The sequence below is a fragment of the Ochotona princeps genome, chromosome 26 (genome assembly GCF_030435755.1).
Source record: "Ochotona princeps isolate mOchPri1 chromosome 26, mOchPri1.hap1, whole genome shotgun sequence".
In the NCBI taxonomy this organism is placed as follows: domain Eukaryota; kingdom Metazoa; phylum Chordata; class Mammalia; order Lagomorpha; family Ochotonidae; genus Ochotona; species Ochotona princeps.
This window is the reverse complement of record NC_080857.1, coordinates 27,200,360-27,223,986: the sequence shown is the minus strand read 5'-3', so window position 1 is coordinate 27,223,986 and position 23,627 is coordinate 27,200,360. Positions and strand designations below refer to the sequence as shown.

The 23,627-nt window shown below is 39.8% G+C and overlaps 1 protein-coding gene across 1 annotated transcript in view; it reads right to left on the bottom strand.

Annotated features, from left to right (window-relative positions):
- KCNH5 (potassium voltage-gated channel subfamily H member 5) overlaps positions 1 to 23,627 on the bottom strand; it is a 240,630-nt gene that overhangs the window by 191,883 nt on the left and 25,120 nt on the right. The window contains exon 4 of the mRNA XM_004584494.3: positions 17,618 to 17,746. Within this exon, the coding sequence (XP_004584551.1) occupies positions 17,618 to 17,746 (129 nt within the window). The remainder of the gene's footprint in view (positions 1 to 17,617; positions 17,747 to 23,627) is intronic.

Below are 23,627 nucleotides of genomic sequence, written 5' to 3'. Positions count from 1 at the left end.
CCCATTGCAAGCATATACCAAACATAGAGTCCAGCATCTTATTGTCCAGATAAGTTCAACGGCTTCTTAGGTATACACTCTCTGGTCTGAAGACAGAGCCAGCAGACTATCATCCCGATCAATTAAAAGCTCCAACATACCATCAGCAAAAATTTACATCACCATGGAATTAATTGACATAGTAACGAGTAACCAATATGGTAAAAGTAAATGCGATTTCTTATCCACCTTCTGTGACCAACTCATTGACATTTCAATTTAGGTTTATACACAACATATAACATTCATAACATAACTTGTTATACATAACATCGTGTCATCTTAAATTAAGGCAAATATGTGGTATTTAACCTTTTGGGATTGGCTCATTTCCCTTAGCATTATGGTTTCCAGTTTGGCCCATTTGGCCACAAAGAACTGCATTTTGTTTTGTTTAATAGCTGAGTAGTATTCCATGGAGTAGATGAACCATAGCTTTCTTATCCAATCCTCTGTTGATGGGCATTTTGGTTGCTTCCATGTCTTTGCAATTACTGATTGTGCTGCTATGAGCATAGGAGTGCATGTTGGTTTCTCATAAAACAAGTGTTCTGGATATATTCCTAGGAGTGCTATTGCCGGGTCATACGGTATGTTGTATTTGAGTTGTTTGAATGTCCTCCATACTGATTTCCATAGAGGCTGTACCAGCCTGCAGCCCCACCAGCAGTGGAGTAGGGTTCCCTTTTCCCCGCAACCTCGCCAACAAGTGTTGTTGGTGCTTTTATTCATGTGGGCCAGTCTTACTGGCGTTAGGTGGTACCTCATTGATGTTTTAATTTGGATTTCCCTTATTGCCAGGGAACTTGAGCATTTTTTCATATGTTTATTTGCCATTTGGGTTTGTTCCTTTGTGAAGTGTTTGCCCATTTCCCGTGCCCATTTCTTGAGTGGCTTGTTTGTTTTGACATTTTGGTTGTTTTGTAGCTCTTTGTATATTCTGGAGATCAGCCCTCTATCACCTAAGTCGTGTGCAAAGATCTTCTCCCATTCTGTGGGTTGCCTTTTTACTTTGCTGATTGTTTCTCTAGCTGTACAGAAGCTTCTTAGTTTGATGAGGTCCCAATTGTTTATTTTGGTCTTGATTTCTACTGCATCTGGAGTCTTTTTTAGGAAGTGAGGGCCTACCCCTAAGTGTTCCAGTGTGTTTCCAACATTTTCTTCCAAAAGTTTGAAGGTTTCTGGATGTAGGTTTAAATCTTTTATCCATTTGGATTTGATCTTAGTATATGGTGAGAGATGTGGGTCTATCTTTTTGTTTCTGCAGGCTATCAACCAGTTGTCCCAACAGCATTTATTGAACAGACCTTCCCATTTGCCTGGGTTGTCGTTTGTCTTTTTGTCAAAGATTATTTGGCTGTATTTCTGTGGGTTCCCATCTGGTGTTTCTATTCTGCTCCATTGATCTTCTTCTCTATTTTTGTGCCAGTACCAGGCTGTTTTGATAACCACTGCCCTATAGTATGTCCAGAGGTCCGGAACTGTGATTCCCCCTGCTAACTTCCTGTTCTTGAGAATGGTTCTAGCTATTCGTGGTTTTTTGTGTTTCCAGATGAACCTTTGAATCATTGTTTCCAGGTCTGTGAAGAATGTTTTGGGCAATTTGATTGGGATTGCGTTGAATGTATATATTGCTTTTGGCAGTATAGACATTTTAATGATATTGATTTTACCTATCCAGGAGCATGGGATGTTACTCCATCTTTCTAGATCTTGTTCAATTTCTTTTTTAAGTAGTTTGTAGTTTTCCTCGAATAGGTCTCCTACATTTTTGGTTAGGTTAATTCCCAGATACTTCATGCTTTCCTTTGTTACTTTGAATGGTATCTTGCTGGTTAGATCTTTTTCCAACTTGGGGCTGTTAGCATACACTATGGCTGTTGATTTTTGTTCATTAATTTTGTACCCTGCCACTCTACCGAACTCTCGTATAAGTTCTAGTAGTCTCTGTGTTGAGCCTTTTGGCTCTTCCATATAAAGAATCATGTCATCTGCATATAGTGAAAGCTTGACTTCTTCATTTCCCATTTGGATTCCTTTGATTTCTTTTTCTTGTCTTATGGCCTCAGCGAGTACCTCTAGAACTATGTTGAATAGCAGCGGAGAAAGCGGACATCCCTGTCTTGTTCCAGATCTCAGTGGGAAGGGTTCCAGTTTTTCTCCATTCAGTATGATGCTGGCATTGGGTTTTGCATATATTGCTTTGATTATGTTGTGGATTTTTCCATCTATGCCTACCTTGGTTAGGGTCTTTAGCAGGAAGTTGTGCTGAATTTTGTCGAAAGCTTTTTCTGCATCTATTGATACTATCATGTGATTCTTGTTTTTCAGTTTTTGGATGTGGTGTATCACATTTATGGATTTGCGAATGTTGAACCATCCCTGCATTCCAGGGATGAATCCTACTTGATCTGGATGAATGATCTGTCTGATGTGTTTTTGAATTCTGTTGGCTAGGATTTTGTTGAGAATCTTAGCATCAATGTTCATCAAAGAGATAGGTCTGTAGTTTTCTTTCTCTGTAGGATCTCTGCCCGGTTTTGGGATTAAGGTAATGTTGGCTTCATAGAATGAGTTTGGAAGGGTTGCTTCCTTTTCTATTGTTTTGAAGAGTTTGTAGAGGATTGGAGTTAGTTCTGTTCGGAATGTTTTGTAGAATTCTGTAGTGAAGCCGTCTGGGCCTGGGCTTTTCTTTGTTGGGAGGTCTTTAATCACTGATTCAATCTCTGCTTCAGTTATGGGTTTGTTCAGGTTGATTGTTGCCTCTGGGCTAAGTTTTGGCAGGTTGTGTGAGTCTAAGAACTTTTCCATTTCTTGGTGGTCTTCTGATTTGTTGGAGTACAGTGCTTTGTAGTAATTTCTGATTATGTTCTTAATGGTTGTAATGTCTGTTGTTATGTTGCCTTTTTCATCTTTGATGCTGTTAATTCTTGCTTTCTCTTGTTTTTTCTTTGTCAGACGGGCCAGCGGGGTGTCTATTTTGTTTATCTTTTCAAAAAACCAGCTTTTTGATTCGTTGATTTTGTGTATGGTTTTTTTTATTTCTATCTGGTTGATTTCCTCCCTTGTTTTGATGATTTCTTGTTTCCTGTTGTGTGTGGGGCTCATCTGCTGCTGCTTTTCCAATTCCTGGAGGTGTGTGGTTAGTTCCTGTATTTGGCGACTCTCTTGGGCCTTGACATGAGCTCCAATTGCGATGAGTTTACCCCGTAGCACTGCTTTGGCAGTGTCCCACAAGTTTTGGAATGTTGTGTCAGAGTTTTCATTGGTTTCCATAAATTTTTTGATCTCATCTTTAATTTCTTCCCTGACCCATTGTTCGTTTAATAGCATATTGTTCAGCCTCCAAGAGTTTCTATATTTCCTGGGACATTTTGAATTGCTGATTTCCAGTTTCATTCCGTGGTGGTCTGAGAGGGTACATGGTATGATTCCTATCTTTTTGAAGTTATTTAGATTTGCTTTGTGTCCTATCATGTGGTCGATCCTGGAGAAGGTGCCATGCACTGCTGAAAAAAATGTATAATCTGTGGTCTTAGGATAAAAAATTCTATAAATGTCTACCAAGTCTAGTTGTTCTAATGTTTGTACGAGCTCTGTTGTTTCTTTGTTGAGTTTTTGTTTTGTTGATCTGTCTATAGTTGTTAGTGGGGTGTTAAGATCACCCACTATTATTGTGTGTGTATCTATGTCTCCCCTTAAGTCTGTAAGTAGTTGCTTCACGAAGCTAGGCGCATTGGAATTAGGTGCATATATGTTCACGATTGTAATTACTTCTTGATGGATCAGTCCCTTCACCAATATATAATGTCCTTCTCTGTCCTTTTTGATGTCTGTCAGCTTGAAGTCTAGGTCATCTGAGATTAGAACAGCTACGCCAGCCTTTTTTTCTCGTCCATTGGCATGAAATGTCTTTTTCCATCCTTTCACTTTAAATTTCTTACAGGATTTTCTGGTTAGATGTGTCTCTTGTAGACAACATATAGTTGGGTGCTGTTTGATGATCCATTCCGTTAATCTATGCCTTTTGATTGGTGAGTTTAAGCCATTTGTGTTTAGAGATAATATTGAAAGGAATTGGTTTTGGGCTGCCATGAGTGTAAGTATGCAAGTGTGTATTTGCGACTATTAGAGTTCTTGATTGGTTGACTTTTCTTGTATGGATTTTAGTGGGGAGGTCTTCCCATTTGCCATCTTTGATTTTGGTTTGTATTTTTTCTTTCTGGGTTTAGCACCTTCCTGAGGAGATTTTCCAGAGCTGGTTTCGTGTTGATGTATTCTTCGAGTTTCTCTTTACTGTTGAAGTATTTGATTTCATTCTCGAATATAAATGAGAGCTTTGCTGGGTACATTATTCTTGGTTGGCAGTTGTTTTGTTTCAGGATTTGATAGGTTTTACCCCATTCTCTCCTTGCTTGGAGCGTTTCTTCTGATAGGTCGGCTGTGATCCTGATTTCCCTTCCCCTGAAAGTAATCTTATCCTTTTTTCTTACTTGTCTTAGAATGGTTTCCTTGTATTCACTTGAAGGTAGCTTGAGGACCACATGTCTGGGAGACGATTTGTTTGGGTCGTATCTCCTGGGGGTTCTTTGCCCTTCCTGGATTTGTGCTGGATTTATATTTCCAATATTCTGGAAGTTCTCCTGTATTATCTCATTGAGCACCCGTTGCAAGCCTGTCTCCTTTTCCACTCCTTCGGGAAGGCCTATTATTCTAATATTTGATTTTTTGAGGTTGTCTTTCATTTCCTGTATGGACCTATTGGCTTTCTCTAGATTTGTCTCCAACTGTTTGATGAGCTGCTGCCTTTCATTCTGATTGTCTTCCAATTCTGATATTCTGTCCTCTGCTGTGTTCATTCTGTTGGTTAGGCTTTCAATTTTGTGCTCTATATCGAGGATTCCCTTTTTGATTTGATTTATTTCTGCAGTGATATGGTTTTCGAATGCCTTAGACTCTTCCCAGCGCTTTTCACTCTCTCTGACGAATTTCATCATTAGCTTCTTAAAGTCTTTATCTGATAGTTCCTCTATGTCTTCATCTTGCATCTCAGATATTGAGATTAGTTTTTGGTTGTATTGGGAGGGAGTGCTTGATCTTTCCTCTGGGTCATTGCTTTTTCTGATACTTCTCCTCATTGTGTTTTTGCTTCTTGTTGTTTTGAGATTTTAGCGGTGATTCAGCTGAGCCGGCTCTGGTTTGGGGTCTCCGGCTGAGCCCAGCAGGGCTTACTGCCTGAGTCACCAGCTGCTTTCAGGGTCTGTAGATCACAGCCCTGAGCTGGGTCAGGAGGCTTTGTGGGCCAGCCCTAGTGCCAGGCCCCTTCCCCTGTGGCTCCCTCTCAAAGGCAGTGCCCTACAGATTCACTCTGCTGAGCCGCGCCTGGGCTTTGGGTCACAAGGCTAATACAGCGGGGGTCTCCGCCTCAGTGCTGAGCCGAGACTCTCCTTCAGGGCTTGAGGTTAGCACAGCAGGGGCTCCTGCTGCTCGGAGTCTAAAATCCCCAACCCCGGCCTGTGCTGGGCTGGAAATCTCCGCGGCCCCAGTGCCAAACTCGGAAGCGCTGCTCCGCTGAGGGCTGCAACACCGCAGGCAGGTCTTTCCGAGTGGGCTCCTGCTGGGAAAACCTGTCCGGCCAGTTCAGCTGAGCCCGCTCTGGTCTGGCCTCTCTAGCTGAGCCCAGCTGGGGACTCTGCCCTGAAGAAGCCACTTCCTCAGCTGCACTCTCTCAAGGGTAGAAGCTGATCTCTGAGAGGCACAGAGCCCTTGAGGTGAGATATGCCCCCACTAGTCTGCTCCTCTGCCCAGGACGTGAGGCCCTGTCGAGCGTTGCCCAGCCTCTGGGGCTCAGGGCTAGTCCAACAACAGGATCCACTGACTCTCCCACAGCCAGTCCACAGCTCGGAGCCGATACGGGGATCTCTGAGCCCCAGTCCCACAGCGCTGCTCCTGTTCCCTCTGCACTCTCCCTCAGCCGCTGAGCAGCGGGTAGGCAAGCCTCTGGGAAATCTCCCCTGCTTTTCCTCCACTTCTGCAGGGATGATGCACCCAATGATCAGTCCAGTAGCCTCCTCTGGGGGCTCCTGCCTTCCAGGGGACTGGTGCCCCTGTCGGTGTGGGCGCCTATCCTTCCAGCCGCCTCTGTTTTCCCTGGGGCGGTTGAGCCTCCGCCGCCTTCCCCCTGCCTGGGATCGTGACTCACCAGGTTTCTCGCGGCGTGCTGTATTTTCTTTCCTACTTTTTGCGGCTGTTCCTTCACGCTGTGTAGATCTTCTTGCTTTAGTGGACTCCAGTGACCTTCTCGTTCTTCTCCCTACAGTTTCGCACCTCCTGGCCTGCTTCTCTGCTGGATCGGCTCCCCTCCTTCCCTACTCCACCCTACACCAGCTCTCTGCAGTCGGCCATCTTTTTTCTGTCCCTACTTCGACCCTTTTAACAACAGTCCAGAAACCCACAGGATGACACTACATTGTATATTCTGGTGTATAATTCATCTGATTTCTAACCCCCAAAATTTGCTCTGTGTCCATCTCCTGCCACTTTCTCACATGCTCTGCCTATTTCAGCCTTATCAAAACCAGTAGCACACTGGATGAAGAATAAATTCAAGGTTAAAACTAAATGCACCATGGATTTGTTGCACATGTTATGATGTGTCCACATGTTTCTCCCTGCTGAGAATTTCCTGTCTGTCCCCAGTGTGTCTGGCTGATAAACTCACTTCGACTTCCGACTATTAAAGTACTATTTCCCTCCAGAAGTGTTCTTGGCCTCCCCATAAAAGAAAGGAATCCTTCTCTGCACATTCAAGCCATAGGACACAAACCTCAAGCAACATTAACACCATCGGTCTAGTTGTTGGTTAATATATCAGCCATTCTCACTACGCAGTGTTCATCACTCCATGCTCAGAAGTTAATAGAACAGACCGCACATTAATTTAAAAAAATATTTGTAACTTTAAAATCATAATTAAAAGCAAGCTTTATTTTTTTATTATCACTGAGTTTGGGTTTGGTTTGATTTTGTAGGATAAAATGAAAGATACTGTCTTCAGATAACAGAAACTGTATTAGCCATACTGTTTGGAGTTACTACCTGGTATTCAGCTTTATACCACCTGAATATTATAATCTCAATGATTGCTCCTAAAAACATCCCAGCCAATCTTTCACTTACTGAAGTTCATATTTTAAGACAGGTAATGTCATACTCCTTTACACATCAGAGTCAGATTAAAAGAGAAGTCTATTGCATCCTCCACATGGAGTAAGATTTACCCCCAAAATATTTTGCAAAACCAAAAACAAAGAAGATACTGAAGAAATACATTCAATGACATGTAGAAGATACAAATCACCATATAACAGGTGTTCTTTCATTTCATAATAGTATGCAAGGAAGTGAATGCGTGATGAAAGAGAAACATGGGAGTGAAAGCGTACTGCTATTTTCTGCTCATCTATTTACATTCTTTTAAGCACATACCACTTTGTGAATGAGTAACAGGAGTTGCTATGCCAAATATCTAAAAGAACTTATTCAAGTGTATCCATGCATGTATACAGCTACTTTTACATAAGAAATCAGTATGATCAAGGAATATTCTATCCCTTTATCTCATTCTAGTTTCCTAAAGGAAGGGGGAAAAAACCTTACACAGTGATAAGAAAACACATTTATTTTTTTCTTCTTGGGTAAAATAAGGCTGTGTTTGATAATTAACAGAAAGAAACAAAAAGCAAAAAGGCAATATTGATGAATCAGTCTAAAAGTGTTTTAACTAGCATAGTAGGGGTTAATCTATGTTTGAACATTGATAAAAAAACAGCTTATTGCATGATATATAGTTTAGTTGCTCACCCTTATTCTGGTTATGCCTGATCGTTTAACGCTGTGACTAACATTCAATGGATGATAGATATAATTTTGTTCAATAAATGAGGACGAATTAAGAAAGTGGATGAAAACAACCTCTGTGTTACACACAGCAAAGTGAGAGCATAAACAAGTAAATATGCTTTTAGCAGGTGCCGTCATCACTCAGAATAAAGAGCTTTGAGCTGGAGAAGTTAGCGGGAGTGTGGAGGCAGAGCAGGAAAGTAATGCCGGTGGAGGACAAATCAGAATAGAATAATTTAAGAAGAAAAACGAGGAAAGAATTTTTTAAATCCCTAGAGAAATCAAAGCCGAGAGTGCTTTCAAACTGAAATGTCCTAAAAGATGAAAAATTCATGCAAAGCAAGTACTATTTGATTCTACCTTTTTCTCATTTTTTTTTATTTTTTAATAGTTTACATATTTGAAAGGGATGCATACCCATGTGGGTCTCCAATTAGGGTGGGGAGGGTTGAGGTATTTGTGTGAGAAAATTTTTTCTTTTTTTTTTTCTTCCCTGTTTGGAGCAGTTAAGGGAAGCAGGCTACTCCTTGCTGTCAAGCGACATTGGCTCCTGTGGATGGAGGATGGCCCTTTGATGAGGCCTTAAAGACCCTGACGTGGGGAAGAGTGTCCCAGGTATGTTGGTAGTTCTGGGATGTCGTCGGTTTCATTGCAACAGACCTGAGAAAAATCTTTCCAAGGTCTATTGGATGACCAAGTCCACCTTAATGCTTCTATAGGCCCAGGAACATGTTGCAAACTTTGGCCAGGAGAATGGGTCAACCAGTTCTGCTTTTCATTCTCTGACAAGACACTTGATGTCCTCTGCTGGCCTAGGTAAGCTGGCTGTCATGCCTCCGGTGTGCATCTGGGCATGCTGTCCACTGCACAGGCCTCTGTAACTGAGGGGATCCTCCTGATACTGCATTCTAAGGTCTGAACACATGTGTTGTGTGTTTGAATGCAGTCATCTGCTTGGGGAGTGGCCGATGCAGGTGACAGACCGCCATACCTGATCCCACACTGACTTGTACACACTAGAGTCTTAAATCTGACGTCACACCAAGCGAAGCTTCTTGATTTCACCTTTAAATCAACAGGAGTACCCAGTGAGAACCTCCCTAAACTGCTCAATAATCCTTCTTATTTGTCTATGACCAGTCTCCATGACATTTTCAGATCAAAGCATCAGTATGTTTGCTTCTCAAGACGTTTATTCAACAATTCTGTCCTCCTTCTCTGCACATACCCTTGCCAACACTTATCTGAATAGCCCACATGCTGCGCACAGGTGTTGCAGCCTTGCTTAGTCTGGTCTGTCCCCATCCCAGCCCACGCTCTCCAGTGGGAGTAGCTGTCCGGCGAGGGGACCAGCCCCTTAATCCCCTTGCCAGCTCTGTCCCTCCCTTCCTGGATCTCACGTGTGCTGGTTGGGTGCCGCAGTCAAATCCAGTACAGGCTGGGCTGATTATTCCTGTGGGTGCAAGCATAAATTAGAGCAGGTGAGGGATGTTTGAGCTTGCCCACAGCATCAGCTGGCAGAAGCTGGCACTGGGGACTAATTCTGTCAAGTCAAATCACAGAACCACCTAAAGAGTGTATAAACCGGGAGTGAGAGAGACCTGGGAGGGGAAAAGTGGGTTCCCCCTTCCCAGGTCACTAGTCCCACGGGAGAGCATGAAAACTAGGACGGGGGCTGAGGTAGCTAGACAGAGAGGCACTCAACAACATCCGTGAGGGCTGGCTGGTTGAGTTGGTTAGATGGAACTAAGCTTTAATACCCATTGACAAGCACAAGAGCCAAATGGGATGGGGGACAGACTGGTCTACTGCTACACATACTGGCAAACCAGGGTAGGGGGTGGGCCTGCTGGGGGTTATTGTGGGTCGCCCCAACTAGGCTGCAGCTCCCACTGGTTGATGTAAGGGCCGAGTATGTGCTGGGCAGAACCAGACTGGACTGCAACACCCATTGGTTCCAGTGCAACTTGGGACTGAAAACAGAACCAACCCAGCAATTGCAACCACCAGCTGATCGGGGTGATGGACTGTGCCGGACCCTGTGCTTGCTAGAACATACAAGAATCTGGTCTGGGAATACCTCAAGGTTTCTTTGGAGATCTCCCCAATCGAACTGCTGGACTCAGAACTCTAACCAAGGAAAGACAGAAGACAGAACAGGTCAATCATTCATCTCAGCTATATGTTGGCAGCGAAATATGGGGCAAACGGTGACTTTATGATGGACCATATCAATCAGTGGACGACCTCATCGAATGAAAATGTCAGCGATTCATAACTGGAGAACTATTAAAACCACTCAAGCAAATATCTCAGAGCATGCCCCACATCCGGGACTTGGGGTGGGCGGGAAACCGGGAGGGGCTTCACCCTCAATGTCCCCCTTTACCTCAGATACATGATGGAAACAATATGGACATAATAGTATTACCCACTTCCCTATACCCCCTGAACCTTTTTTTTAACCACAATTAACTACGTAAAGATTGTCAACAACAATACAATAAAATAAAAAAAATGAAAAACAAAAACAAAAAAAATAAACACTTCTCTGAATAAAATAGAAGCCATGAGAAACACAGCAGCCCTTAAGAACTCCCCTTCTCATCCCTGCACCAGTACATCACCCCATATCTCTAGACCAACCTGATTCCTGCATGTACCTCCACAATCTCAGAGAATTGAGCATTCGCTCTTTCTCAATCACCTGGGTGTCCCATTCAGGCACACTGAAGTACTTTACATTTTTACTCTAACAGTGCCACAGTGAGTTTCTTTATGACTACCCCACTTGTGTCTTGAACATGTCCAGAACTGCTTGTGTTATTTAGCTAAATTAGCTCATTGGATCTCTGCAAGCCGGTTGTACAGTCAAACTTTGAAAGAGCTGAGCAGCCACACTGCTGAGGTCAGAGAAATAGGCACATCAGCAGTTCTAACTTTTCCCAGTGATACATTTACTGGTCTCACCTTTACAGAGACCTAACCAGTGTCAATGATTATTCAGCACACTTTGCTGATGTTACTTAGATGTGGTCGATATGGGGTAATGTGAACAGACAGCTGAATATGAAGAGTGCAATTCTTGCTCTGTAAGTTGTTCATGGCATGATGAGAACATTTGTTCTCCTAAAAGCACAGGATGCCAACTCCTTCTTAATAAAACATTAGTTTAGCTCTACTGGGTTGCAATTAACCTCTCTGTCATGGATTGTCTAATCTTAAAAATGAAAGGAAGTAAGAGAAGCAGTTAAATCAATCTACTAGGCTGCAACACAAGATTCTAATCCATAAGAAAAAAGCTTAGGTAAACAATTATACCCTTGCCCAAAGTGACTACATGGTATAATTACTCATATTTCATGTGTTTCCTCTCTAAAGAAAGCCATTGGCTCTCTTAAGAAGCTGGATACTATTTTTTCTGTTATTTTTATCCCACAGGATTTTTTTGTCTCAGTTATTGGCAAGTATGTGCCATAACTATCTGGCACAGGATGGCTCACACTGTAATTATCTTGATAGTTTGGGAGTCTATTTAAAATACTGTAGAGTGGTATAAATGGGCAGAGATGCAGGTTATATTTTTTTAGAACCATATGGATAATAACAGAATGGATTTCCTGGCTGTAGTTTCCACCCTTTTTATGTTTATCAATAATGTATCAGATACTATTGACAGATGATCTACACAGTAGTTCCAAGACCTCAATACTGAAACAAATGATAAAAATATCACATGGCTCGCTTGCATTATAATCACTAAGCTTCCTTGGTTGAAAACAGCACAGTTCTGTCAGAAGGGCAATATTGTCAATTTGGATGCAGTTTCTGCAGAGAGAATGGACAGCAGGGGCTCAAGGAAGCCAAAGCCATTATTAAATTTCCACTGGAAAGGGAGAGCCAGCGTGGAACACATGGGGGATTTGAGATCAGCCAGACTCTGAGTGTCAGCACATCTTTGACATTGAAGACAATAATACTAATTTTATGGGAATGCAAAACAATGAATGTAAAATTACTTGGAAATATTCATTGCTCTGTCAAAGTTATTTTCCTCCTCTTTCAATGTTTTTTGCTATCATCAATCACAGATTCTATCAAAGATATTCATGACATCACCCACTGCTATTCAATCTAAAGACATAAATGAAATTCTGAAACAGATCTTGATGATTATAGGATTCATTATAAAGGAAGCACTACCTTTAAATTAATTGGCTTCCTTCAAATATTTTAGATGCAGTACCAGACAATCCAGAGAGAAAATTCAGATGCAAGCATTTATCCTAGAGGTTAACATAGCTAGAGCCCATACTAGAGTACTGCATTTCTAGACCCAACTCAGCTTGACTTCAGCCTCCTGCCAAGTGCACCCTGGGAGGCAGCAGAAATTGGTCGAATGGATTGAATCTTTGCTATCCACAGGGGAGACCAGGTTTTAATTCCTGACTGCCAGATTTGATCCGATCCAGCACACTCTATTGTAGAAGAAATCCAAATAAGATGAGTTTCCTTTGTCTCTCATGTAAATAACATAAATTAACTGGCTTTTTTTCTTTTTTAGAAAAATCAGAACTGATTTCTGTATTCAAGGTTTTGATCCATGCATCTGAGCTTCTTGGTGAAATTATCTGTACAAGTGAAAGGAAATTGATGTCAGCTTCAACCAGCTTGGAGAAATGTTCATAGAACTTGCATCACTGCTCTAATGAAAACCCACTGAAATATTCAAATGGCAAAAAACTCTGGATTTGGATTTATTGTGGTTTTGCCAGTGTGTAGCTCCACCTATTTGCTTCAAATATAAAATACTAGTCTAAATATTCTAAAATATCATTCCCCTGTGCCAGGCATGCTTTTATCACCCAAATATTTCTTCAGAATTTTACAAATTTTGGGATGGTATTCTGCCAGCTCTGCTTTCAGACCAGAGATGGTCTCCCCAAGAAACTGTTGAACTTATCTGGACAATAAGATGCTGGACTCTATGCATGGTACATGTTTGCAATGAAAGAATCATGACTAGATTTGAACTGTAATATTGCAACAAGGTGGAGGAATCCACCTTGTGGGGAGAGTATGGGGAGGGGTTGGGGGAATCCCAGAGCCTATGAAACTATATCATAAAATGAAATGAAATGAAATAAAATTGCTGTTTTCACAAAAAAATTACAAAAAACAATCCACTTGCAAATACTCTCAACTGTCTGATACATGAGCACTCCTAATTTTTCTCACTAACTTTTCCTCTGCTTTTGTGCTTGTAGCCCATTAACTAAACATGGGTGAGATAAAACATGGAACAAAGCTAGACACTAGTGAGAGTCATGACCATGACTCTTCAGACGATCGTCCTTGCTGCCCAGCCATCCTGCAGGGCCTGCCTCTGCTCATTTTCTACTCCAGTGCCACTCTTCTACATAATCAGTTCATGGCTACTGTTCACAGCCTTCATACATCCCTACATCTTACCAGCCTTATTCAGCTGATAACTGGGGCATACAGGAGCCACCTGAGGAAAGTTTCCATTACACAGTCACTTGGTTGGTTGTTTCTCCATCAGAATGTGAAAGAAGAAGTTTTGTATCTACATGGCCTAGAGTATGCCTGAAACCCATTCTGTGCTTAACTACAATTTTCAACTGGGAGGAAAATAGATAACCATTAGGCAAGGGGAATAGAACATTGCATATAGGGCCATGAATAGGTTTCTGTCAAGTAAATCTCATGTCCAAGACTGAATCAAAAGCAAGTCTACTGTTCTCCAGCTCAACACTCTAGACTCAAATTGACTGATATTACGGTATTATAAAGAAACTCCATCGGTTATTTCCCAAATGTTCCACAGCCCATTTTACCTGCTTCAAATGAGGACAAATGTATTACTGTGCCAAGATTTCAAAACATACTTTCTTATAATGCCAGCTTCAAAGTTACATTAGGGTAATGACTTAATAACATAAATATTTCATTTCCTTTGAATTTTTCATGTGAATGTACAGCTCACATGAATAATAGAAAGCAGCTCATACACACCATTCATAGTTACATTTTATGACTTTTACAGTCATCTGTTATGTATTTGGAAGGTGTGCAGGCCTCTGAAAGGTTTATCCATGATAAGCCCTTCTCCTACAAATTCTGCTACTGGAAGCATATATTTGTTTTCAGTGATTTACACAATAGGAACTGGTTTTCTCTATCATTTATAATTCACAAATATGTCTCTCAAACCCATAGTTTAAAATCAAGTGATCTGCATACCAATAGTTTAAAAATCAAATGCTCTAAAGCTTACTCATTTTTTTTTGTAAAGATGAATTATTCACACTAAAGGGAAAGTGCCTGACGACGAATTCTGAGATTCTGACATGGAGATGCGGAGAGATGGAGGTCAGATGAGATCAATCAGGAAACACTGATATCAACGAGGGCTTCAGCATCTGCATGCTTGCCTCTGCTTCTTTGTAAAACACTGCCAACTTGCACTTTCCATAAATAGGTATGTCATTACTGCCAGCCCCACCGAGGTTCATCTTATCAAAACTGAGAGAAGGCCACATCTTTTGCCTGACCAGCTTCAACTGTGCTTGAAAACAGCACTTAAAAATGAGAGAAACAATACAAAAAATTATATGAGCAGATTTCCAAAAGCTCAGGGAGAAAAGCAATTTAAAAATAAGTTCATTTTGGTGGGAAAAAAAAAAACCACTTGATATTGATGTGTACAGGGAATCTTCAAAAAGTTTATGGTCAATTTGTGTTGTCAAAACACAATCTGAGGTTTTCAAAATTTTTGCAGCAGGTTTATCATTAAATTCCATTTCCATGAACTATTTGAAGTATCCTCATGTATTGAGACATAAGATTTATCCAATCTCATATGAAGTAAATGAAAATTCACTTGAAGAATGCATTTGATCACAAATTAAACATCAATGATTTATTTTTACTTTAAAAAAAAGCTCACTGATAAATATAGGTTTTTCATAGACATTCTTTATCAGATGTAGGTAGATTCTCTTTATTGCTACTTTGCTGAGAGTTTAACCAAGAATGGATGTTGGTATTTATCAAATGTCTTTCCAACACCAATTGATACGATTGTATGATTTTTCTTCAATTGTCTGTTGATCTGTTGGTTAATATCAATTGGGTTATTTTTTTAATGCTGAACCAGCCTTGCACAAGAATTATAAGCATCACTTGATTGTCATATAAAATTGTTATGTGTGACCAAATTTTATTTTTGTTGAAGATTAGTTTCAATAGGTATAGACATGAAAAAATTGTTTCATAGTTTTATTATCTATTTACATAATATCTTATATAATAATGTGTTATAACATATTGTATATGTTATTTATATATTACATATTATCTATTATCTATTATCTATTATCTATTATATATTATATATTATATATTTATTGTTTTATACTTTTATTGTCATAATGTGTGTGTGTGTGTGTGTGTGTGTGTGTGTGTATGAAGGAATTGAAATTCTTTGTTTCTATATTCTGCAAGGTGCCTGGAAAAATAGTACTCTTTCTTTCCTAAATGTTTGAGAGCTACTGATGAAACCATCTGCACATGGTCTTTTCTTGGTTTGGGAAGGTGACTATTTATTTATTATTTTGAAGTAGTTACAGGATTTTTTATGTTATCTTCCTTTGTGTGAGTTTGGGTAGTATGAGTATTTCGAAGTATTTAAGTTTTCCATTATGGCTGCAGAGTTGTTCATAGTACTCCTTTATCATGTTTTAAAGTCCATTGGATAAATAATAATGGGTTTTATTTAATCTCTTTTTTATTATGAATAATTTTTATTTTTGATGATTTTTACATAGTTGATTTCCATATTCTCTTTTTTACCTTCCTGTAGCTGGGCAAGGGAGGGGGGGACAAGGAGAATACTGTTGATTTGTATATTGTTCCTTTTTTCTTGGTTAGTCTGACTAGAAGTTTATTAACAAACAATCTTTTTCAAAGAACCAGCTTTGAATTTGAGAGATTTTCTCTAATGTTGTCCTGCTTTTTATTTCATTGATTTCTGCTCTGAGGTTTATTATGTCTAGTCTTCAGCTTGCTTTGTTTTAAATTGCCCTTCTTTTTCTAAGGTGGGAAGCTTATGTTATTGATTTTATATCTTTCTTCTTTTCTAATATATACCTTTCATGTTACAGATTTTACCCTAAGCACTTCTTTTTCTGCACCCCCAAAATTTCATAATTTTCACTTAGTTCACAATTTTTCCAATTTATCTTAAGGCTTTTTTGCCCGTAAGTTATTTAGAAGTACGTTGTTTCATTCCCAAGTATTTGGGAAATCGGTCACTGATTTCTAGCTTAATTCCTTCATAGTGTAGAAACATAGTTTTGCTATTTCCTTCTTTAAATTTGTAGAAATTTGGGAGTTTGGGCCAGAATTGAATTAACCTAGTGAAGGGTCTATGCGAGATAATCAACTTCCCCTGCGACTAAAACATTTAAATAAGACTCAAATCTAACACTATTAGAATACTATTTAGTAAATAAAAATCAGTATTTAGGCTTAACTTTAACTTCCCAGACAGCACAGCTATGTGCAAAGGCAGGACAACAGACACATGAGTCTAAACTTGAATGTTTTGTTCAGTCATTCAGGATATGATATATATTGCTTATCTCATTTTAATAAACAATAACCAATGAATTGTTCTGTGTCAGACTTCAGATAAGCTAAATGTATTTCCTTGAAATTTGATGTTAACTAGAAGCTGAAGCTGTATATTATGTGTGTCAATGCATATGCAAGAAATAAACTCAATGTGGTTTTATAATTGAGCTTACAATTGAAAGGATCAAAGTCTCTGTGCCAGATCTTCTGAAAAACGTAACAAAAGGCAATGCTGGTGAAATGCAAAGAGGAATATATTTCACTTTAAGTCTCCTAAGAGATCATTAAAAATAATATTTTATAAAAACCGCTTCTAAGGACATTTAAAATCCTTCATTATAGGATACCAGCTTCTAATTTAAACATAATTGAAGAAAATACATTCATAATAAATTACATAGCAAAAGAGGTAAGAGTGCATGCCACTATTGATCTCTGCAGTTCTCTTTCTGGATATTGCAAGACTCCAGTCAGGAGAGTTGCATTTTGCCAGCCACCCTCTTGATGCCAAAATTAAAGTTTCCATAATCCAGCAACATCTACTCAAGAAAATTTACATCAACTGAAGAGATAACAGCTTAAAAAAAAGTAATGTAGAAAGGGCAACTAAACCACTCAACCAAATACAGTCAACTCATCAACTAGGCTGAATCTCACCCAAACCATGCGACAGATCACACACATTTCTGGTTCTAGTGCTCACTATGGTCCAGAGAGCTGAAAATCTGATGACAGTGACTCTGAATTAAAGCTCCTTTATTGAATTTCTTTCTTATAGCTCAGCCTCTCTATCGTAACAAGTTAATCAACTATTAGTTCAACTTTGACAATCATACAGCTTCCATTCAAACAGTGTCAGTGAATGAAATTTATTCTGGGCAGCCATTCACAGGCATACAAATCAGAAAGAAGGGCCACATAACACAATTTTTGTTTTTGGTTTAACCACTGGCATCTGCTAAAATAAGATCTTACAGTTCACAGTCTAATTCTTAATTGTAGCAATCCTAAAGAGTACCTTTTGTTGAGTCATCTTCTATTGGCTGTTTGAACAATGTGATATCCTTGAAAGTACACAGGAACAACACCACTTTTTCGTGTTCATTTCTTATTGGTGCAATTTGCATGTAAAACCAAACAGGGGTTCCTGTAACAGAGAGAAAGAAAAGGAAAAAGGACAATGGAGTGTGACGAGGCCACAGCAGAGGTTTGTTCTCTTACCTTTCCGTTCCTTGAACTGGCATACCAGGAAGCAGCGACAGAACAACACTCCTTTAGTTTTTGCAAAGCATCATAAAGCCTCTACTTCTCTATCAACCACTAGTTGTTCAGCTCCAACAAGCATACACTGCAACCAAAAATGTCAAGACTAAAACAGATCACAGACTTCAACAAACCATTTAAGTCATGTCAACATCACCTTTAGTTCTGGATCCCTAAACCACTGTGGTACCCACCATCTCCCTTTGGAAAATCTTCCCAAATATACCTACTCATCCTGCTTCACTCATCCTGTCACTTTGACAAGTATTTTCAATTAACTGTAACAATAGTATCTGCTACTCTGAGAAATAGTCCTCTTGGAGGAATGTCTGAAATGCTATTCCTATCATCTTAAATGCTTTTCCATCAGTCAGACAGATTTGCATTACAGCTCTAAAGCCTTGACTATATCCTCAAGTCAGACTAAGAGAGGGAGAGAGAGATGTGTCAACAACACATGATGTGTGTGTTCAGTGTCCCTGAGGGTTTCGGGCATCTTTAAGAGCCACCACTTCCTCCACCCTCACTCAAAGCATGAAGCTAGACTCTGTCACATTCTTCGAAGACTGAAAACTTCTCACTCTAGAGAGGGGTTTCAATTCTTCAAAGCTTAATATCTAGAGCAACCAGGACCTATGTATTCAAATGATGAAGATGTGAAGGCACAAGAAATTCTATCAAAGGGGTAATTATCCATTAAATGATAGAAACAGTGAAGCAATGTTCCCTCCAAATCAAAGGACACATTTTGCATTTGTTATCCCCAAACCAGTAAAGACTCTCCAAACAGTCTATCTGGAAAGACAATGGTGGGTTTTTTTTTCAAGTCTAAGACTTGGGGTGTAAAATGTTCAGCTGTTAAAAGTGTGCATGTGGGAATTGTAGACTCCTAGTGGCTTCCAAAGAAAATCAAATAAGAAACAACTCTATAACCCTGACTTCATAAAAAAGAAGAAAAAAACTCACCTTAGTGTCACCACAAAGGGGAATTTTGTCACTTAGAAAAGATGAGGTGGCTTAACTCTGGGCTTAAGAGGCCAGAAAATTGGATAGAGGATATTTCCATGGGAATATTCAGCTTTGACAAGCCAAGTCCTTTGCAACCCCAGAGGGAGCAATGAAGGACAGGTCTTTTTCCAAAATGATTGCAGGATGAGAAAGGGCCCTCAAAAAATAACCCCACCGTCTCCCACAGAGGCTTGTTCTTTGCTTTTGTTTCTTATTTTTATGCAATGTGTCTAGGAACAGTGAGTGATGTGCACAGTTTATGAATCACCAGCCCCGTGTTCTCGTGGCTGTGCCCTATACCTGTTACACAGAGAGTCAGAGACAGAGAAGTTAGAAGAAAAGAGAAAGGGCCATCACAAACAGGCCATTCCCAGGGTCTGTCTGAAGTTGAAGACAATGTTACATTTTGTGCCCTCCTATGAAAACAGTAACTCTTCCAACTGTGGAAGAATTGGGGCAGTTTTCAGACAAAGCACCAATTTTAAATATATGTTTATTTGCAAATTTTCAATTGATGGGGCAGACCTCCTTACTTAGGCTACATGCTTGTCAAGTAGATGGTGAAAGATACTTCTTAGCCTGGATTTGGGGTTCAGGGACTCAGGGGGTCTGGAGGTGGGCGGAGAAGACATTGCACATCCAGAGCAGTGGCCTGGCCTTGAGAGTGGCAGCTGTCATTGTTCTGCCTTTGTATACCCAGAAAGAGCTATTTAAAATCATTGTCCCTGAGTTGCTAATTCTTTCCCCCACTGTAGACACAGATTCCCTTGCTATTCAGAGTACTGGCTGCAAAGAACAGAAGCTGCAAAACGAAATGCCAGCCGTGACGAGCACTGAATCAAAGCTCTCATTTCCCCCATTTGCTAGATAGCGTTTAACCCAATTACTTAATGAAAGTGTTAGGAGGGTTGGCGTTCAAGCATTTCCTAAATAATTTTTACACAGACTTGTGAATTTTTCTAACAATAACAAAATCACAAGGGAACAGACATCTGGCTTAGTGCTTCACAAGCTATACCCATGTCAGAGTGCCTGGATTGGAGTCCGGGATCCAGCTGCTGGCCTGAGCTTCCCACCAATACAGACCCTGGGAGGTAGTGTTGATGATTCTAGTTCCTGCAACCCACATGGGAGACCTGAGCTGGGTTCCAGACTCTAGATCTGGCACCAGTCCAGCACCAGCCATTTCAGTCATTCAGCTGCATAGTAAATCAGGGTCTTTCTCTTCAGCAAACTCATTTATAAACTTTCTAAGCCAGCTATATAGAGTAGATCTCTGTTCTAACACATAGATAATACCTATCCTTCACTTTAAAGCAAGAAACAAAAACAAAGTCCAGTCACAGAGAGTACACATGGAGGGAAATGTAACACACTGCCATGGGGCTAGTCTCCTACCGGCCAAAAGCAGACATCTGTACGTACATAGACACCCATCTGCAAAGAACTGCACAGGCCAGAACAGAGGTCAGAGATCAGTGTCAATCTATGAATGCAAGGTGAAAGATCTAAAATATTTTTGAAAACATCCTTTAAAAGTAAAGAATTCAAGCCATTACTAACCTGATTGAATAAGCAAATCTTAACTCCCATGGGCACTTTTGAGACATGCAGAAATTGAGGACACAGTTTTGATTCATCAAAAGCACGCAAAGACCTGTTTATTCTGTTTAAATTTCAGCATGAATGACCTCAATCCAATGGTGTATGCACACATTGCCTGCTAAACTCAAGCCACACATCTAATCCATTGAAGGGATAACAAGTCTATGAGAATGGGAGCTTCATCCTCCAGCTTTGCTCGCAATGTATCAATCAAGATGTATTTGGATCTGTAGAGAAGGGCTTAGTACAGACAGAGCTGACTATTCAGAATGCATTGTGTTCCAGGTGAGAAGACAAGTGCCATGCTTGGAACAGAAATATCTTTTTGGCCTTGATGGCCAAATGAAAGATGGTAAGTCATTCCTTAGGTAAAAACTACCAGAGACAAATGGATCCATTGTCAACTAAACTGCTCTGAAGCAATGCCTAGGCTTGTTTTTCTCCCTTTGTTAATCTATTAATAAAAAAAAGAAAATCTAATTTTAACTTCAAATATTTCACAGCGAACAAATGCTTGAGGAAAATATAGATGATGAATTATATCCCACAAGATCCAACAGGCACTGAATGTGAAACAAATGCTTGTCATTAAAAGATGGCAAGGTTTTAGTAACTATGAATTCTATAATTTCCACTGAAGATACTATAGGTGCTGATATTATTTATGACTATTACTAAAATGACTGGTCTGTCTTATTCAGTCACCGTTCATTGAGACAGAAGAAGGGAAGGGATGAGAGAGAAAGGGAAGGATGATCTGAGGGGGGTAATTTGGGAAAGCAGCAAAAGTAGATAAAAGCAGGTGATCATTCAAAACACAAAAACAAATGAGAAAGGGAATCTGAATGCTGGGTGTACTGGTTGGCTTTCTTTTTACTCTTTCTCCCTCCAAACTCCGACAGAAAATCTTTGGAGTCCTATGTGATAGATATTTGGGGAGTTTTGTTTTTTATTATTTTATTTACTCAAAATGCACAGTGACAGCGAAAGATAGAGACATTCTGTCCCCTGGGCCCCTCACAAATGCCTGAAATAGCCGGGACTGGCCTAGACCAAGCCAGGACATCCAGATCTCACACATAGAGGGCAAGGATGCAACCTGGTGAACCATCACTTGCTGCCTCCCAAGGTACACATTAGAACTAAGCTGGGTTAGAAGCATGTCTCAAACCTAAACACTCTCATGTGGGATGTAGGCATCCCAAACGGTAGCTTAATGTGCTCCACCACAACAGCTGCCCCCAAATGGACAAGTAGCCATGTACACATTTCACATTGCAAAACACGCCGTAGTCCTCGCAGCTTTACCAGATGTGAAGGGCCTATTCTGAAAGGAATGATTAGTTACACTAGTCTTCTGAAAAACTGTCTACCGAAAGGCCACAGTAATACATACTCACCTCAAGCAGTTCCCATACATTCACATTATCTACACTTAATGCAGGAAAAAATAGCATATACTCATTGTTACAACTCCCCTTTTATTTTACCCATTACACATCTATTCTCATAGATGAACTGTATAATGTTGACTAGCTTACTGGAAAGTGGAGATACGTTGCAGTATGCATATCCACTGCTGAATAAAGTGAGACCTCTCAAAAAAAATGCCTTGCCAGTGTGAAACTAGATTTTCTACCTTTTCCTATGGCTACAATGCCATGATACACTTACACAGCAGAATGCTACGCTTGTCAGTATTACAATACTGTAGTCCCATAATAATATGGAGGAAAATCATGGGATGGCAAAACGGAGAGGAAGGTAGAGGGATGGAAAATCCCTATACCTACAAAGCTGTATCATGAAAATAATAACAATAAGAAAGAAAAAATAGAAATATGAATTTCTTCATCACTTTAGCTGCTGTTACAAAAATGTACCTTTATAAAAACTACTGGTTACAAAATATTTTTGTGAAATGACACAAAAAATGATTACACTTAAAGGCTAAGAGAAAATATAAGACAACAAAGGATTAGTAGTCAAAATATATAGGGAACTCAAGCTTTTCTATAGAAATAAGACAAATATCCTGATTTTAAAGTGAGCAAGAAATCTGAACAGATATTTATCAAAGAAAGAAACGCAAATGGCCAACAAGTACTTGCAAAATGCTCAGTGTCATCCACCTTTATGAAAATGCAAATTAAAGTTACAATGAGACATCATCTCTCACATCTCAGAACAACTATTACCAAGACAAAAGATAAGTTTTGCTGAGAATGTGAAGAGAGCAACCACCTTATGCAGTCTGGGCAGGAATGTAAATGAGAACAACCATTGTAGAAAACTATGGAGGTTTCTAAAAAAGCAAAATATCACCACATGATCCAGCCATCCCATTTCTTTGTATTTATCCAAAAGATTGAAGTAAGGGTGTTAAAAATATAGCTGTGCTCCATATTCATTGCAACGCTGCTCACAATACTGATGATGTGGAACCAGCTGAAGTGTCAATCAACATATATATGGTTCAAGAAACTAGGGTGCAAGCATAACAGAATGCTATTCACCTTAAAAAATGATTCTTCATCATTTAAGACAATATAGATGCAACTGGCAAACATTACGGTCAGTGAAATAAGCCAAGCACAGCCAGAAAAATACTTTGTGTTCTCCCATAAAAGTAAAATTTAAAACAACTGAGCTCATAGAAACAGAGAATAGAATCAGGGCTACCAGATGGCAGACGGGAGGGAATGAGGAGTTGATGAACAGTACGTAGCTCATGCTCAACAAGAGGAAGTAGCTATTTTTCTCTCTATATTGTACAACATGGTGAACATAGTTAATAAATGAACAGTACATTTACGATATATTTTTATAAATGTGTAGATTTCAAAGACGCTAAGAGAATGAATTCAAATGTTCCAAAACAAATGATAACTATGTGATGGATATGTTAATTGGCTGATTTAACATAACACCACTCTGTACCCTATAAATACTTACACCTGCACTGTACAAGTTTATAATAAGAAATTAACAAAACAGAACAAAAAGCAGCATATTTTCTACCAGTCCTCGCAAGGTGGCTTCTCATTGGCAAAATCATTTGTCATTTCTAATTCTACCAGCAACCCCTTCCCCACAGCAAGAGCAGGAGTAATAAGTTTTACATTCTTTCTACATTGTAGCTCAACTCCCAT